Below are 17,530 nucleotides of genomic sequence, written 5' to 3'. Positions count from 1 at the left end.
AAAGGCTCAACGTGGATCTTCAGTATGACAGATCTCAAGCCGCTTCCAGGCAAAGCTCAGCTTTATAATGGCCACTGAAAGTTTATCGGCAGCATCTGATTGCTAATCAAGTTTATTCTTTCTGACAACATCGCCTGGTTTTTGTACTGTTAAATGTGCAATGATCTATTGTATCATAAACAACCAACGACCAGCACCGCCCCTCAGACACTCCTAACTGCTTGTTTTCCTCCGGCACGATACCACAAACCGTGGTGCAGCCTTCGATCCCATCCCTCGCTCTTCCCACACGGTCGCACCAGCTTCCCTGCTGTTCCTCCGTCATCACCTGCCATTATCATTGATAAATAAACCATTTGCATCTCATCAGTGGGGTTTTTTTTTTTTCTTCAAATGAGGGTGTAAAATCTTACCGAGGAAACGGTGCTCTGGCTGAGACGTGTAGAGGAGTTCTAGTTGTATTAAGTAATATAAAATAGATGCGTACGAGGAAAGTGTAAATTCCTCAAATCGTAACTCTGCTGCTTTAACAAGGATCGTTTCTTTGCATTGCTAATTGAATGTTTCAGTTTATTGGCATTTTTTCCTCTTAAATGAAATGACTTAAGAGCGATTAAAGTTTAGTTTTTAAGTTGTTTATTCATCTCTAAGGACATGTAGGTTAGGAGTAACTTTGCGGATGAATTAAAATGAGCCCATCCACCTTGTCACAGGTTCACCGCCGTTAAAAACCTTCCTTCCAGACACAAAAAGCCACAGAAAGAAAATCACACTAATCCATTTCCCAAGCAAAATGTTATGATGGAGAAGCGGCCAGAGCAGCTGAATCCATCATTATTACGTCCGTGTGAGGAATGGACGACGTTTTGTGCCCCCGCCCCGTCAATTTATCCGAGTTAATTTTATCTTAAGCTAGACAAAGGTCATTTGGTAACCGTCAGCGAGTTACATAATCAAATTACATTTCCTTTTTCTGCTATTCTTTGCAGTATGACGAATTGGCTCGGGCCGTCCTCCGATGCGTAATGTCTGGAAAATGGCCTTCCTCTAGAGCACTCTCATCTTGATAGTGCGAGTGGAGGCAAAGCGAACCAGGCTGGTAAACACAGTGATTTATGTTAATTTAGTGATTAGAATAATTTGCCGTAGCTGCAACCGGAGGAGGAGGTTAAGGCCTTTGATTTGCAGCGGGCAGAGGAGGTAAGAGACGTCACTTAACCTGTAGGCCAGGGCTTAATTTGCTCCACCAGCAATTTTATGTCTGGGGTTTCTTTTCTTATTCTAAAATTGGCTTCAACACTATTCCGTTCGCTCACAAATTCACAGTCAACAGCTTTGAAGGTGTTCATAAAAATAAAATAAAAACAGCAGTCTGGGGAATTATTTTCTTTCCAAATAATTTTATTATTCAAGCAATGGCATTAGGAAGTTTAATCGTACCTTTTTTACATTGGCATTCAAACACAGATCCCCTGAAGTCAGCATCCCTGCATTCCCAAGTATTTGTTTTACATTTCAATAAATCACGTCTGTGAAATGAATCTGTGATCGCATTTGGTCTCCGAAGCCCAACAGCCCAATGCAAACACTGCACCCAAAGGTAAAAAGACTTAAAATCTTAGAGTAGCAAACATACAACTGAGATGATATAAGTAAATATTCACTACGATTGAGAAATAATTATCAACATGAGCCTGATTTAATTGACACGATTCAGGTGAATGAAGCTCACAAGCCTTATTCTGCTTAGTTTGTGTTTCCAGTGATGTACAGTGGATTTATCACTAATCATTTAGGGTCACTTTTATATTCAGAGATGTCATAGATGTAGATTTAAGTGTTTTTCTCATTTTTTTGGTGACAAATCATCGATAATGCTGGCTTAGTGTCTCTAGCTGAGGTTTCTAGATAAATAAATGATTCATTTATTTATTCATTATTTTTGTGTTTCCACCGTGGAGCTGATGGATAGATATTAGACTCTGTGCTAAAAGGCACAACTTTTGAAATGTGGTGATCGAATGTGTAGATACGAGTTATAAAAAGACAGTTGATCAAATGTTATATTGTGAGCTTTAAACTCCATTTGTTTAATTATTGTATCTTTTTTTTTTTTATTCTAACAAAAAAAAAAAAAAAAGAACATTTTAGCAGCTTACTGTACATACTGGCTTGTATATTCACCAATTAGTTTTTCACCGACAAACAAACACCAGATGATGAAACACGTTTCACCCAATAAAACTTCATCTCAGAAGACAACTCCGAGGACGCTGGAAGCCGAATAAAGACGCCACACAGTGCAGAGATAATGCACATGTGCGTAAAAAATAACTGTATAAAATGTGCTTGTTGTCCTTTTCCCACATAATGTTTGTTTACTGAAATAGGTAGTTGGCTTGTTCTCACCCTACGACCAAACACACAATTTTAAAATGTCTCACTTTCTGACACTTTGCCTTCAGTGTGGGTTTGAGGAGTTCTGACGAGAGATGCAAGCCTCAAGCTCGCTGCCACACGCCGTTGTGTGGAAATGTCTAAAGCCTGGTTTTCCCTCTAAGCTGGACGATCACAGTTCTCAGGTGGTGGTCAGTGCAGGTCTGTCTTAATTATAACTGCCACTTTGGTGCCGAGGAAAATTAGAGGACAGGAAAGTGTCCAACAACACAAAAGTCTTTGCGACTCTATGAACAGAAGTAAAAGTAACAGGACGATCCTGGGGGGGGGGGGGGGGGCACAAATGGTGATCTATCAAATCTTATTCACAGTATGAGCGGATGAATGGCTTATTGTAGTTGTCCTTCCATTTGTGGCCATGGACAACGTAATACAGAGCCCATAAGTTAAATGTAAAATACTGAAAAAAATCTGCAGGAAAAACCTTCAAAAAAAAACAAAACAACAACCTATATCACAGTAGTTTTAATTCATATGCAATGCCCATCAAGCTTGATTGAGTTTGTCGTCTCTAAGCGAGTCTTCGAGACAGAAATCAGCGGTCGGCATTCATTCTGCGCAGTTTGGCCGGCAGGTTGTCCTCCGGCCGACCACCCGCCGAGGGGAAGTGTACCGGTGCTGCAGCCGGAGTGGCGACGGCGCCAACGGCTGCAGCGGGAAGTCTGTGTTTCTCCGGCTCGCCGTCCTCGGCCTCTCCGTCCAGAGACAGCAGCTGGACCTGCTCCTCCGGCTGCCCCTGCCTCACGGCCGGGATGGAGCTGGAGCGCAGCCTCTGAATGCTGAGCGGCAGATCTCCTGTGCTGGAGGCCTTCCCCCCGGGCAGAGAGGGCACCGACCTCAGCCCCCTCCAGAGGTGCTCCTCCTTGGTGGAGCTCATGCGCTGGAGTTTGCTGGGCAGCCTGGACGGTTGGTCCTCCGCGTGGTCGGCGTAGTCCGCCGACAGCAGCCGGTCCCTGCGGCCGCCACTGCGGCCGGCGTTGCCCAGCGGGGGGGACGAGGGAGCGGGCGCCACGGGGAGGGTGTTGGGCGAAGTCAACGAAGACTTCTCCTCCTGCTCCTTGACGCTGTAGGGCGGCGTGTTGACCTCAAAGGTGTTGTGGAACTGAGAGTAGTCGACACGGAAGAAGCCCTCCTCCAGCGACATGACGGGGAGGAAGCGATGGCCCCACAAGACTTCATCCTCGGTGTAGGAGGTTCTTGCCTGGCATGTCATGCCTACGTCCCAATGGAGAGACAAAGGGATGGATAAAGACACAATAAGAAACAGGGCAGATTATTTAAAATGAAAAAAAAAAAAAAAAAAAAACCAGGGGTTAGAGCTTGAATTTATTGAATGACGGAGCCTCATTTACTTTTTATTTTGAGATTCTTTGACAAAAGGGAGGCAGAGACATGAAATAAGAGAGATGGATACAGGATTGTGCTATTGAATAATTAAAGACCACGAAATAAAACAGCCTGTTAAATATTAGATTTTTTTATTACTGGGAAAGGCAAACAAATTAAGGACAGGAAATCATATCCAAAGTTGTTGGTTGAAGTGGAAAAAAACCCCAAAACAAATGGAAGGAAGGAGTGATTAAACGTGTGCGCTCTCACCAGTCGTCTCCACGATGCCCTCGAGGATGACAACAATCTCGAACTGCTCGTTCATGAGCGATCGCTGCGACAGATCGAAGAACGGGCTCTTGGTGTTGATCTCGTGGCAGATGGTGAGAGGCGACACCAAGAAAAGCTGGTCCGCCCCCGTCCCGAAGCCGACGTCCAGCTCGCACTGGTCCAGGGGCAGAAACTCTCCCTCCGGAGTCTGTCGAGACTGGAAACACAAGCAGTCAGGACATATGGCTTTTATATTTCCTTCTTCTTCACTTAATAATCAGCCTGGATTTGTCCATAGGGAACAAAATATATATATATTTTTTTTTTCAACGAAACGTTATGTTACTGCATGAAACACACCTGATAAGAGGAGAAAAAATAGAAAGAGAAAAGAACTCTCAGTAGCTGTCATTCAGTCATCGAGGACATTTTATCATTGAGTCAGATTTGATTTGAATTCTGGTGGACAACAGACACACCACTTTTCTGAAAGTTTTTGTCTTTGTGTTAAAGTGGAGAGCGAAGTTTTTAAAGTGGGTCGGCGCAGAAACCCGCCTAAACTGAATATAGTGATACAGGAAACGGACAGACGAGTGAGTATCTGATGGGATTTCAACATGTGGCGCTTCGAGAAGGTAAACCCAGGGAGTTATTGTTGATGGTTATCAGCAGGTGGAGTGAAATCCCTTTAACCCTAGGACTTTATTTCACTTTCATTCATGGCAAAACAGTGATAGAAAAGCTTATTCTGCTTGGGACACACATTAACATTACTACACACAAGTACCAGCAATAGCGGTAACCCCTCCTCTAAAAAAAAAAAGAAAATCAATTGCAATCAAATCAAAGATTCCAGATGTCTGAGATGTCTGAGTCTGGAAGATATGGAGGCGACTACAAAGCAAGAAGGCTTATATCTTAGCTGCAGTGCTACTTATCATCAACAGAAAGCCTCCATGTTTCACAAATCATATCCTGCTATTGAATAGAATTTGTTTACGATGTGTAAAATGAACAAACAAATGCAATGATTTAGCATATATTTGGCATGCAGTGGACAGAACAAAACACCAATTTGAATTGAAAACATTGAGACCTTGCACAGACGCACAGGGTCAAAGTTGAGAATGTATTATTCAAAGTAATCGTGATCCATCCTATTTCCTGCCAGCTTGCATCACATTATAATGAAGAAACTCGTATATGCACTAAGTCAAATGAAACCAATTAAACAAAGAATTATTTTCTGTGTTCATGTCGCGGATCTCGGTGGACCCAAACGCAGACTTAGATCAGGTTGTTCAAGAGTTTATTATGAAAACACACGGACAAAACCAGAAGGGAGATCCAGGAAGTCCAGGCAGGAGTCAAAAAACACGGAAAAGTACAGGAGGAAACACTGCGAAAAGGCTGGGGGTCACGAAGACGAGCAGCGATGACGATCAAGCAATGAGACAAGAGGAAGAAGGGCTCAAGTACACAAGGGAAGGACAGAAAGGTGATACAGATCAACGCTAATCAGACAAGCAGAGGGACAGACAGGGACTTCAAAATAAAACAGGAAGAAACAAATAGGTGATGCAGACTTGATGTACACACAAGGGATCCTTACAGTTAAATTTGAACACGAAATAGGAAAGTACACTTTTTGTGTGAATTACAGGATCTCTCAAGTCACTCGACATGGATGCAGAGTAAAGGAAAAAAAGTACCAAAAAAAAAACAACCCAAATCACAAATGCAATGATCTGTTGTCACAAATAACCTTAATTGCCCAAACTGAGCGACACTCTGCTGCGGTTCAGTTCACGTAGTTGCCTCTAACTTGCATGCAGACTCGTCTGCCCGTCCCTTCGAGCGAAGAGCCACTCGGTCCGCAGATGGCAAACAGACTGTCATTTGTATTCACAGTGATGTTGAGGACAGAAGGGTGTGACATTTCACAGGAAGACGTCTGCGCCCACAGATCCCCGGCCGGCTCGCCTTCATGAGGCCAAGTGTCACCCGCCATGCTGCATCAGTGATGGGCGCGCTCCGGATACACAGAGCCGGAGCCTCTGCTGCGCGTCGACTGACGTTAGGTCACAGGCCCAGAGTGACAGATAAAGAAAAGTTGGTTGTTTAACAAGGCAGCACTCACACACACACACATACACACACACAAAGGAAAACGCAAAAATTATGCATGAAAAGCCTCCAGAAGCCAGACTACCTGAGGCTCCTTTTATCTCCCAGGCTGCAGGGTTCTGTATATTGCAATGAATAAAATACATTTCAGTATTTCAACTTTTTTTTTTTTTTTTAAGTCCAAAGGCTGAGCCAATACAGTCGTCCTTCAAGATGCTGAGTTGGTCAAACACATGCAGGCAAGTTCTCTGCTGTTTACCTCAAAAATAAAAAGGTTAAAATGAACTCAGCTGGAATACTTTCCAAGGTCTTCGGGTCGAACCACTGTGAAATGTTTTTTCTTCTTCTCCTGATAAGCCTTTAAATGCATTAATCTCCTCACTCCGACTGGTCCTCCTGAATCATTTTTCATTGTCTCACTGGTTCCATAAAGAACTGGTGCAGCCCCCGTTTTTGCTTTCACTCTGAATCCCAGCTTATAGGATTATGTTGTCGGACACTTTGGGGAAATGCTATTCACTTTCTTGCTGAGAGTAATGTGACATCACTTCTCCTTCTCTGTGAGATAAACATAAAGCTATATTCAGTGGGCGATTTGCTGAGCTTACAGGGAATTACTTGCTTGCTTGGTTAGTTCAGTGGTAACAAAATCCCCTTAGAAACACCTTTGAGGCTCAACATGTCTTACTATAAATATTCAACAAATGTGCACCTTTATTTATTTATTTAGTATAAAAGTATAGCTGATTTGAGTGTATGCTTAGATAAATGGCCGTAATCTTACATGACAAATTCAATATTAACTGAATACTCCTGAAAATATTCACATGATTTAAATTGAATGTTTCTTTACTTTTATTAATTACCTATAGGGGTCTGCAACCTGTGACTCTGCAGCCACATGTGGCTCTTGTGTAGCCGCTCTCAGAATCGTTCACTACATTTTACACTACATTTTAACTTTTTTCATTTTCAAAATGATGTTTATTGGTTAAAAAAAAAAGGCACAACAACTAATATGGTGTAGAAAAAAAAGCTCAAAACACACAAAATGGGGGGGGGGGGGGGAATGCTAAAATGTGTATTTTATTATTAGTATTTCTAAAATTGAAAACAAAGCTTAAAAATTGGGGGAAAAACAAGCAAAACCGCTTCTTAACCTAAAATGTCGAAATTGTCTGAAAAATGCAGGAAAAGAAGGATGAAACCACTAAAATCAGGTACAAAAACAGATGAAATTATGATGAAATATTGACATCCTAGATTGTACTTGAAACTTCAAAAACACAACATAAGATACAGTATTAGTATGTGTTTCAAAAACTGTATCTCAAACTGTATATATGAAGCTTTCGAAGCTTTGTTAGCCTTATTTTAAAAGTTTGAGGTTCTGCGGCACTTTTGGTCATAAAGCTTGCAGAACCTGGAGACTGAATACTGTCTGTCCTGACGAGACCCTGAGCCCCATATGATACATAAGGTCAGAGGGTTTTGTTGAATTGGAGTATGAAGATAAAAAAAGATTTCTGTTTTACCTAAATCAACCATTACCTGATGTACTTTCTAAATCAAGGTGCTGCACACAGCTGGACCAGACACTTTCACTTGCTTGGAGTAGCTTCAACATTAACTTTTGAAAAGTTTTAAGCAGTAAAATCAAGTTAAAATCAGGAGTAACAAGTGAATGCAATACATCTCCATAGTATTGGCACAGTTGTTGATGCCAGTTTCCAAAGTCAGAATATATTTGAAAAAGAAAACATACTCAACAAAGTTCTCTGTACTACTTTATCCCGCCATCTTCTTTATGTGAACTCAGGGTTGCAGAAGCAACGAGCCACAGGTCACCAGTCACACAGAGAAACTGTCACACACTGTCACACACTCACCAAACAAATGTATGTTTTTGGATTGTGAGAGAAAAGCGGACCACAACAGGGAGAACATGCAAACGATCTTACAGACAACCAACGAGGAAATCATCGCCGTGAGGCGAGAGGGCAAACCACTACACCGTCCACCTGTGAGGACATGAGCTATTCTGTGTGACTAACACAATTAAGAACCAGTGCAAGTGTTAATCGTTATGTCTTATGTACATATGTTGTAATACCGTATGTGTAAGAATAGATTTGCTGCGTCAGCTCCTGCAAATTTTCCTCTGATGTTTTCATATATGTGCCTATTGAACAGTAAAATGTAAGGTGGAAGATAAAAATCCCTCATTGAAGCCCGACACAGTGACGAATGAATCTATTGATGTTGCCCAATCATTTAAAAATAACATGTTAATAAATTGCCGTGGCGATAACGCAGCCAGGTGTCCCATTTGTCAGGAGCAGCCTCACTGTGCTCCGAGACTGGAAGCCAATTTCCTGCGAAGTCAAATTTAAGGCATTATAAAAGTGGAGCGGCTGATTTTTTTTAAGATAACGCTTGTGGCTCCACAGACCGGCACTGCAGCAGTTGCAACAAAATGTTACCAACGCAAAAGGGAGGAGAACCCTGCTTGACATAGAATGATTTTAACAGGGTAAAAGCCTCGCGTGTTCTCTTACCGCTGCTGAAAAACAGCCACAGGGGAGGAAATTAATGGCGTTTTGCAAGAGGCCCTGATATGGAAGGAGTGCTTAATTCAAAAAGCCACCTGAGATTCAGGTTGAGTGAAAGCAGGGCCCTCTCCCCCGGGTGACTCACTTCCTCTTCAGTGACAGTCATTGGCGCGCATGCACAGAAACAGTGGCAGCGAGAAGAAGCATGCCACTTTCCTCTTTCTGTGTTTGTGTCTTTTAAACAACCATGTGCATTGTGCTGTCGTCCCATTGAGCTTTTCACCATCAATCTATCTTATCAAACGCTGAGAGGGGGGGGGGGGGGGGGGGCTGGCAATCCCAACGGGTCCCACGCAACGTCGAGGCTCGTTTCTCCTCGTTCTCCGGCACGTCCTTCATATTTAGTGTCCGGTCATGCCGACACGTCTGCGTCCGTGCCCGTCTGGCTGCTGCGAGCCCTTATCGCCCATCTCTCGACCTACTGAGATGAGCTTCTGTCAACAATGACGGGCACCGCCCAGCTGTCACTGTCTTCCTCTCAGTGTTTCTTCTGTCCCGTTTGCCACATTGCTGCTGTTTAACGCTTCGTTCTTCACTGTCTCTTCCTCCCCGGCTTGGACGGCCAGCGAGCCAGATACGCAAACCCGTTTTCTTTTTTTTTCTTTTTAAATTGAAATCCACAAGCACTGTCGGGGTCAGCGCACTTTTGCATTCTATTGGGTTATTAATGAAGGCTGCAGCATTAATATTAATGGAAAATTCAAGGACTTTTATCTCTTTTAAAGATAATATGTAATATGAATGTGGAGTGCTCAAGTCCTGTAAGAGAATGGTGGTGCTGCTGAAGGTTGGGCTGGGCGATATATATCGAATGCACTGGATGTATTGCGGCTTGTTCTCTGTGCAATATAGAAAATGACAATATCGTGAATATTGGGAGTTTCACACTGTCGCGGTTTCAAGAGACAAAACGAGCGCACCGACAGACATACGAGATCCATCGTATGGCGGAAGTTTGGATTCAAGAATGATGGCGTTGAACAAACAGTGTTATTCAAAATATTCTGCAGTAGTGTAGCGTAAACGGTAGCAGCACAACAAATTCATATCACATTTTAAAAATCCACCACTGGACAATGAAGAGTGGCTGAAACTATGACGTCAACATCTCCTGCCGGCGCCTCAACAACTAAGAAGCTGAAGCAACCGGCGCTGATGCCATTGAGTCTGGCGTCTTCGCTTTCCAGATCAATACCACGCGACAAAAATAGTCCAATACGTAAGGAGATAACCCGCCACATAGCAGAAGATATGACCCAAGTTAGTGTGGTTGAAAAGTCCGGATTCAGAAAACACACTTGACCCAAGATATAACCTGCCTGGTGGCAAACATTCTGCAGAGAAAGCTGCTTTGTGTATTCAAGTGAGAGAAGAAAGAATTACAATAAGCTCATGGTTGTGCTGTTTGTTAAATACTGTTTTGGCAAAATTGACTTTGTTGTGATTCCCCTATTATTGCACCCAAGTTAAATATCAGCATATATTAATGGAATCTAAACAAGAATTAGTGTAAACATAGAATCCTCATACTAGTGTGACTGATGCATCAAAAGTGTTGGTTTCATCCAACCAACCAACCAACCAACCAACCAACCATCTATTTATCATTCTCACCTTAATTCACCCCAGTTAAGGTCACTTCAGATGGAGTCTTTTCTTGTGGTACTTGGCTATAAGAACAGTACTGAGCAAAGAATAAACTCACTCAAACACACATCCACACTTACAACCAGTTTGGAGTAACCGCTTAACCAGATCGATTTCTATCAGGCGTCAGTGATAACCACCGCACTCCCATGCCACCCAGTATTACCTAAACCGTGTGAATTTAATCAGTTCTTGTACTTTCATAAGATTTAGTAATTTGGGGAGGTGGGGAGTAGTTCTTCCTTTGCTTTCTTCTTGGACTAATACAAGTCTTGGAGACCAGTTCATTAGTAAGTTTAGGTTTTGGAAAGCTTAGGAAGAAGTAACAGCCTGTTGCTTAGGTTAAACAATAATACTAATCGATCTTGATCGTAGTCCCATAACCTTTAACCCCGACGTACAGTATAATCCTGGCTCCCTTCATTGACTCTGTCTTAATCAGTATTCCCACTAGAGGTCAGCAGAGATCCAACAATCTGGATCCAGTCACTGTTTTCAACAGACAATTAAGGAACACACTCATTCAGTTCAACTGACAACTTCACACAATCCATGCTTTTATCCAAAGTTTTTGAGGGGAGAAACCTTTTCAATTCATTTCTATGAATTTAAACATACGAAAAAAGTGTAAACTTGATCTGCTAATTTCAGGTTCTTCCTGGTGCTTGTAGTAAAGGTAAAAACACCGTCCATCCTGCATATTCAGTCATATCAAAAATACATTATTGGTTTTGTACTGAAACATTATAATATGGCATACTTGACTAATTTTGAATTAATCTTAAAATTTGCTATGACTATGACTCAACACTTCATGGCAACGGCTCATATTTACTGAAGCCTGACAGACAGCATCAAACACAAGATGGAAAAAAAAAGACAAAATTAGAGGCGATCATATACTTATATAATGATTGCTAATTCATTCCTCTTGGGTGGAAAAAGGTATCACCTATATAAATACTGCAAGGTGAACAGAATGAGTCTGAAGGGTCTTTGTTTTTTGTTTTTTTTAATAAAATATTTCACACAATGTTATTTTGGGAAAGTTGTGCAGATCAAGGCTGACTCTCATATCTAAAGTGTACAGACACACCGGAGAAGTTAATATTCTCTCTGCTTTCCTGTCCCTGCTTTCTGCATCAATATGTAAAACTGAGAGCAGAAGTATTAAAAAAAATAAAAAGAATTGAAGAGTTAAAACACTGCACCAGAAATATGCTTCATCATAACGTGCTTACTCCAGTTTCTAAACATGCAACCCTACTTTGTCCCATAATCCAGAGTTTCCAGGTCCTGTAGGAATTTACAGCCAGAGTGTATCCTTGACTGTTCCGGTAATTGATTGCTGCTGCCATGTCACAGTGCATTTACACGGCTCCATCATTTGGATTTACTGCGGCATGCTTCATTTCTCCATTAAGCTTGGTGGGCAGTGCTGCTGACAGTGACCTTGAGCTGTGATACCTGAACACCAGCCACGGCGTTGTCGCCACAGTGCGGGTGTAGTACTACGGCGTGATGTAGAGTCGATTTACTCTACAATGCAACACTGTGAAGCCTGACACCACAATGACGTGGCTTTATGGGCTCTAAAACATCAATGCAGCAATGGCCCAGTGTTATACTGCGCACGGTTTTGGACGAGTACAATTACCTGATTGTAAAATTTTACAGTCTGCAGCGTCTGTCGAGACATTTAGTCAGTCCGATGATTAATCCTGCTTTAAGCATAGGAAATGTTTCGAATATGTTTTGTTGAGGATGATTGATGATGCTGAATGTGATGCTTATTAGGATGTCCTGCATGTTTGACCTTCCAGCAGCTCGTACGTACGTAACTCTGGCTCAGAAATGTAGGTAAATGGTCATTTACAAAATAATGATTTATTGGCAGAAATCCCAGATTGATATCATCCCAGACATTTAATCAACTTATCTCTGATAAATTACCAAGGACTGTTTAAAAAAAAAAATTTGAAAAACAGATGGAGGGGAAGCACTTAGAACAAAAAATGTTGCTCCAGTGGTTTGATGCTGCACGCAGACAGCTTCATCTACTGAAAACTGAAATGTGAAATGGAGACAGAGTGAGGGAGTCATGTAGTCAAAGTAAGTGCGGGTAGTCCATTATTGTGCAGCAGCAGCCGCATGTTAGCAGGTTAGCTGTACTTCATGTAGTGGTAGCTGCTGTCATATTGAATTTGAAGTGACTCTGTATGCTATTAAGTAAAATTCAACAACCACAATACAGATGATGCAGACAGACACGTTATGGAGACAGATGTGACATGGACCAAAACGGAACAGCGTGCCCTGCAGCTGTTAGTCTTCCTGCTTCCACTGTGTTTTTCTCTTTACACAGACCAGAACGCATTAGAGGCAGCTATTATCGTGCTAAACTATCTGAATGAAACTACTGTCCTCTGCTCACAGAGATAATTTGATGATCCTGCTTTTTTAGTGATTCCCCTGTGATGCTTTGTTGATTAAGTGCAATATTGCTTTTTCTTCCTCTACAGGCTTGTAATTGGTCAACGAGTGACAATGCAGCAAACTGAAGAAAGAAAGAAAGAAAGAAAAAAACCCTGTGAGCTGAAAAACATTATGACTGATTTCATCATTGTGTTTAATGTGCAAAGCGCTTTCTTCATTCATGTCTGGATGTCACTTCAGTTTTCCCCTTATACTCTAATCCATCTAATCTCAAAGAGTGGGAAGATGAGCTCCCGCCCACAGAGATTCAACCACATTTTGCCCTTTTCCAACTCTCTCACCGCACACTCTTTGTCTCATGTCAAGTTTTGATTGTACTGTGATTTTCTACACTTGGTAAAGTTTTTGTAATTACAACTGTAAACAGCTGTTGGGATCTACAGGCAAAGAAAACAATAACAACAAAACTCCTCTTGTAAGTCTTCATATACTGTCTGTAACTGTCTTAACTGTTACATTTATGGTTGTGCACTAAAACTAATTTGATCATTTTAATTTGTGTCAATACACAAATTTCTCTTCTGAAAATGTGCGTTTTAATAAAATTATTCATACTTTTATTAGGGCCCGACTGATTAATTGGCCGATGACAGCCACAAGAGAATAATCATAATACCAAAAGTTGGTTGATTGACACCAATGTTATTTTTCACGAATGAAATGCAGGGGATATGATGTTTTAATGATTTCCTTGTGTTACGTATCCAGTAGAGGACGCTCCGACTCCTTTCATGTCACGCTCCAGCCAATGGAAGTGAAAAGCTGACGGCGCATTTACAGAACCGAGCAAGTTAACTCGTTTGTGAAATAAACAACTCAATGAGTTTCCCATTTCCAGCGATGTGCCTTGTCGTGTCATTCACGCTTGACTGGTATGTTTGCTCATTCTTCGTCCAGGCTTTTAAAGCTACTGCCACATCGACCAGACGTCGCCATCTTTGATGTGACGCGTCGATGCACCTCGTTACTAATCGATGGATTTACGTCAACGTGTCACCACAGCACCTAAACATTTAATCGGCCGATATATCGGTTATCAGATTTTTTTTATTCCCTAATGTTGGAATCGGCCCAAAATATCCATGTCAGCCGAGCCCTACTTTTTATCACTTCAATACCTGAGGGGAAACGATCACGTAGACAGACTCCTGATTTTCCTTGCTGTTACACTGCTTTCAAAACCATTACTCTGATGCATTGAGGAAAAACTTGAGATTAAACATCGATTTAGAGGCTACTCTATAACTGGACAGAACATGAGTGCAAAACAAAACATTAAGAGGAGCCGTCACTGTGGTACTCGGGGTAATACTAACATACTGGTGGCTGTCGCTTCAGAAAGTAAACTGTCACTTCAGATCATCACGGTCCTCTGCAAAGGACAAATACACAGCTAACTCTCGCTGTCACAACAAACCACGGGTGCCTTTTGACATGTAGGATAGAGAACAGGGCTGCAGCAAAGTAATGCAGGACTTTGGAAAGTCCAGACCAATGCGATGGATTGAAAAGCTGGCAGGGTTAACTTTTCCCAGCATATTAGCCACAAATTCATCCAAAAAAAAAATTATTATTGCTGAGACGTCATTTCAACCAGGTGCAACTTGCAATGTGCTTCACAGGCAGTTTTGCTCCATTTCACTCATGAAGTTGTGTGAGATGCAAAATGTGTTCCTCTTCTTCTTCTATCAGAGACGCCAGCAGCTGCTGCCTCAGCTCGTCTTTGATCCTCAGGATTTATTTCAGCACATAAACCAGCATGTGCTCCGCGAAAAAAAAGAAAGAAAAAAAGAAGCTACATCCCTGTCAGCTCAGAGTGGCTCAGATAAGTGACATTCTTATCTTGAGGAAAGAGTGGCCCCGGGAAATTACAGTCATCACAGCCTGAGAAGTTCAGGAATTGGTTCAATTGATGTTTTAATCAATACACATAGTTTCCCACCAACTGTCCCCTGGGGAGCTTTTACATCTCATTCGTGGACAGCTGAAGCGGAGGCTGAACTTAGATCTATGGCCCATGCTGACCGAGGGGGGGGGGGGGGGGATTGCAATGACCCTGACAGTCTCAGACAGCACACTCAGCAGCCGAGGAATGAGAAACCACAAGGCACCGTTCAGGACAAATCCAGATGCCTCGGGTAGAAAATGTCCATCTTCGTTAGAATAGATGTTGTGATGAATGTGAGCGATTCCAAGGTATTTGTTGAAAGAAAATGAATGACAGTCACAGAATACATGGTTATGATTTTGGACTTTTGCAAGAGTTAGGCAAATGCATGTGTATTTAACACATTAGTAAGAGGTTTGGTAAAACATCTTATACTGTCACTGAGTGGAAGATGTAATAAACATGTTGAAATAGAGCTTGTGCAAACTTTTACCTAAATGGTGTGAGAATGTAGAATTTTTAGACAAATTTTAAGCTATAAATTGTGAAATATGTGTGATTTCGCTCAGTTTGACACTTCGCACCATATTTCATGACATTTAATGGTGTGCTGAACAACAGTGTATAGCAGCAAGTACTGGCTGGATTTTCTCCAGGTACTCCTGTGTCATCCCACAGTCCAATAACATGTGCTTGACTTTAATTACTCTCTCTCACTCTCTGTCTCTCTTTCTCTCTCTCTGTCTCTCTTAGTGACCTAACTAGACTGTGCCCTGCCTTAGCCCACATCAAGTGAGAGCTGTTTGGATGGGCATGTAATGGGGTGTGCAATTACTGGGTTTAAAAAGTCACCAAAGCATTAAAAGTCACAAAAGTTAGGAACAATCATTCAGGGTAAAGTATTTCAATTGGCACAATATATATGTGGGGATTTCTGTAGCCTATGAAGTGTTTACAAAAAAGACATTCTGTGTGGATCGTTGGTACAAGCTATTTCACTTTGTCTTTGCACATTGTTTACATTTACATATTGTAATTATCTGAATTACCATGATAAGGGTGGACTGTGCCCCCCTGTTCCTACTGTAATTTCATTTTATGTCCATAGATCCACAGGGAATACAGTGAATTCTGGAGAAGAATTGCAATTCAAAGCATGACTTACAAAACATAATGAGCAGTTTCAATTTAATTCCTGGCAATTTGCCCAAACTCTGCCATTAAAAAGGACATTTGAAGGAGTTGGATGGCGGTGTATATAAACCTGGAGCCTACCTTGATGAGTTTGCACCTGATCTGCGCGGACACCATGTGGCTGTTCCGCAGGTTCCCCACTCGGAACATGAGGCACAACTTCCCGTCCCGCTGCGAAATGACCGCGTCCTGGCTGAACATCAGCGTCTCTGCGCGCTTCTTGGGCTGCGACATCTTGATGAACATGCAGCCGATGAGGAAGGCGTCCACGATGGAACCCAGCAGCGACTGGAAGAGGAAGAGGATGATGCCCTCTGGGCACTTCTCCGTGATGTAGCGGTGGCCGTATCCGATGGTCGCCTCCGTCTCGATGAAGAACAGGAACGCGGAGGGAAAGTTGTACACGTTGGCGACGCACGGCGTGTAGGTGGACTTGTGGCCGCCGTGGCTCAGGTCGCCGCGGATGTAGGCGATCACCCACCACATCGAGGCCATGACCAGCCACGCAACTGTGTAAGTGAGGATGAAGATGAGCAGGTTCCACCTCCACTTGAGGTCCACCAGCGTGGTGAAGAGGTCGGAGATGTACCTGCTGGTCTCCCCGCCAAGGTTACCGTGCTGCACGTTGCAGCGGCCGTTCTTCTCCACGAACCGCTGCCTCTTCTTCTTCACCGGGGCGGCAAAAGTCATGCTCCGGTTGGTGTTCACCACCTGGTAGTCCTCGCCGAATTTCCTCCGTATGGTAGACATTGTGTCAGTCACCTATACGCACAATGATCGACGTTTGGCGCACAGTCGGTCTCCTTTTGCGCAAGTTTGGCACTTCCCGACCCTTCCCCCCCCAAAAAAAACACGCATGTATTTAGCGCCACAATCGCATCCTGTGACACGCGAGGTGCGCCTCTCCTGTAAATCACTCGTAAGTGAGGAGAGATTCTGCGCAATGCATGGTTCAGGCTCGACTCTTTACGCAGAGAAGTGTCCTCCAAGTGCCAACTTTCTGCTCGGGTCTCATCCGTGCTGCCGTTAAAGTGACTGCAAAAGGCATTTAAAAAAGGGAGAATATAAAAAAAAAAAAAAAAAACCTGCATTCAAAGCCGACGTTCCCTCTGCAGATCCACTGTCTCGTGTCGTTTCCTCCTGTTCAGTGCGTCTTGAGTGTGGATTGCGCGGCACGGTGCGCACTGCTGCATGGAGGAGTGCGCGCTGGTAGCAGTGACTACAAACTGAGGACTGTGCAGTAACTGCAGCGAGGGTGGTCACTTTCCTCTCATAGGGGGGGTGGAGGAGCTGATGTGGGATACAGAGAGAGGGGGTGGGGGTGTTTTGGCCCATACCAAATCAGGTGCATCAGCAAAAAAAAAATGTATTCATCCAGTTCACCTTCAGTTGTGTTGAAGTCTTTGGATTTTCTTGTGTGTAGTGTAGAAGTTAGTTTCCTAACACCAAATGATCGACTAAAAACGCAGTCCCACCTTTAAAATTGGGCTGTGAGACTCTTGGCGTTGAG

At 42.8% G+C, this 17,530-nt stretch overlaps 1 protein-coding gene across 1 annotated transcript; it reads right to left on the bottom strand.

Moving 5' to 3' along the window:
* Positions 1-1,391: 1,391 nt before the first annotated feature.
* Positions 1,392-17,294, bottom strand: LOC308106767 (G protein-activated inward rectifier potassium channel 1-like). The gene is made up of 3 exons (XM_080458681.1): positions 16,102-17,294; positions 4,057-4,273; positions 1,392-3,672 (listed from the first exon to the last, which is right to left on the bottom strand). Exons 1-3 carry the CDS (start codon positions 16,768-16,770, stop codon positions 2,993-2,995), a joined length of 1,566 nt encoding a protein of 521 aa, XP_080314807.1. The 5' UTR covers positions 16,771-17,294; the 3' UTR covers positions 1,392-2,992.
* Between the last annotated feature and the right edge of the window lie 236 nt (positions 17,295-17,530).

The sequence above is a fragment of the Lipophrys pholis genome (genome assembly GCF_963383615.2).
Source record: "Lipophrys pholis genome assembly, chromosome: 1".
NCBI lineage: Eukaryota > Metazoa > Chordata > Actinopteri > Blenniiformes > Blenniidae > Lipophrys > Lipophrys pholis.
Note: the sequence above shows the minus strand (reverse complement) of the source record. Positions and strands in the feature narration are given on the sequence as shown.

Excerpts from the sequence above, each read along its gene's own strand:
- LOC308106767 (XM_080458681.1), bottom strand. The coding sequence starts at position 16,770 with ATGTCTACCATACGGAGGAAATTCGGCGAGGACTACCAGGTGGTGAAC. Across the intron at positions 4,274-16,101 it reads TCAGGTGCAAACTCATCAAG|TCTCGACAGACTCCGGAGGG; the intron begins GTAGGCTCCAGG and ends TTGTGTTTCCAG. Across the intron at positions 3,673-4,056 it reads GGGCATCGTGGAGACGACTG|GCATGACATGCCAGGCAAGA; the intron begins GTGAGAGCGCAC and ends ATTGGGACGTAG.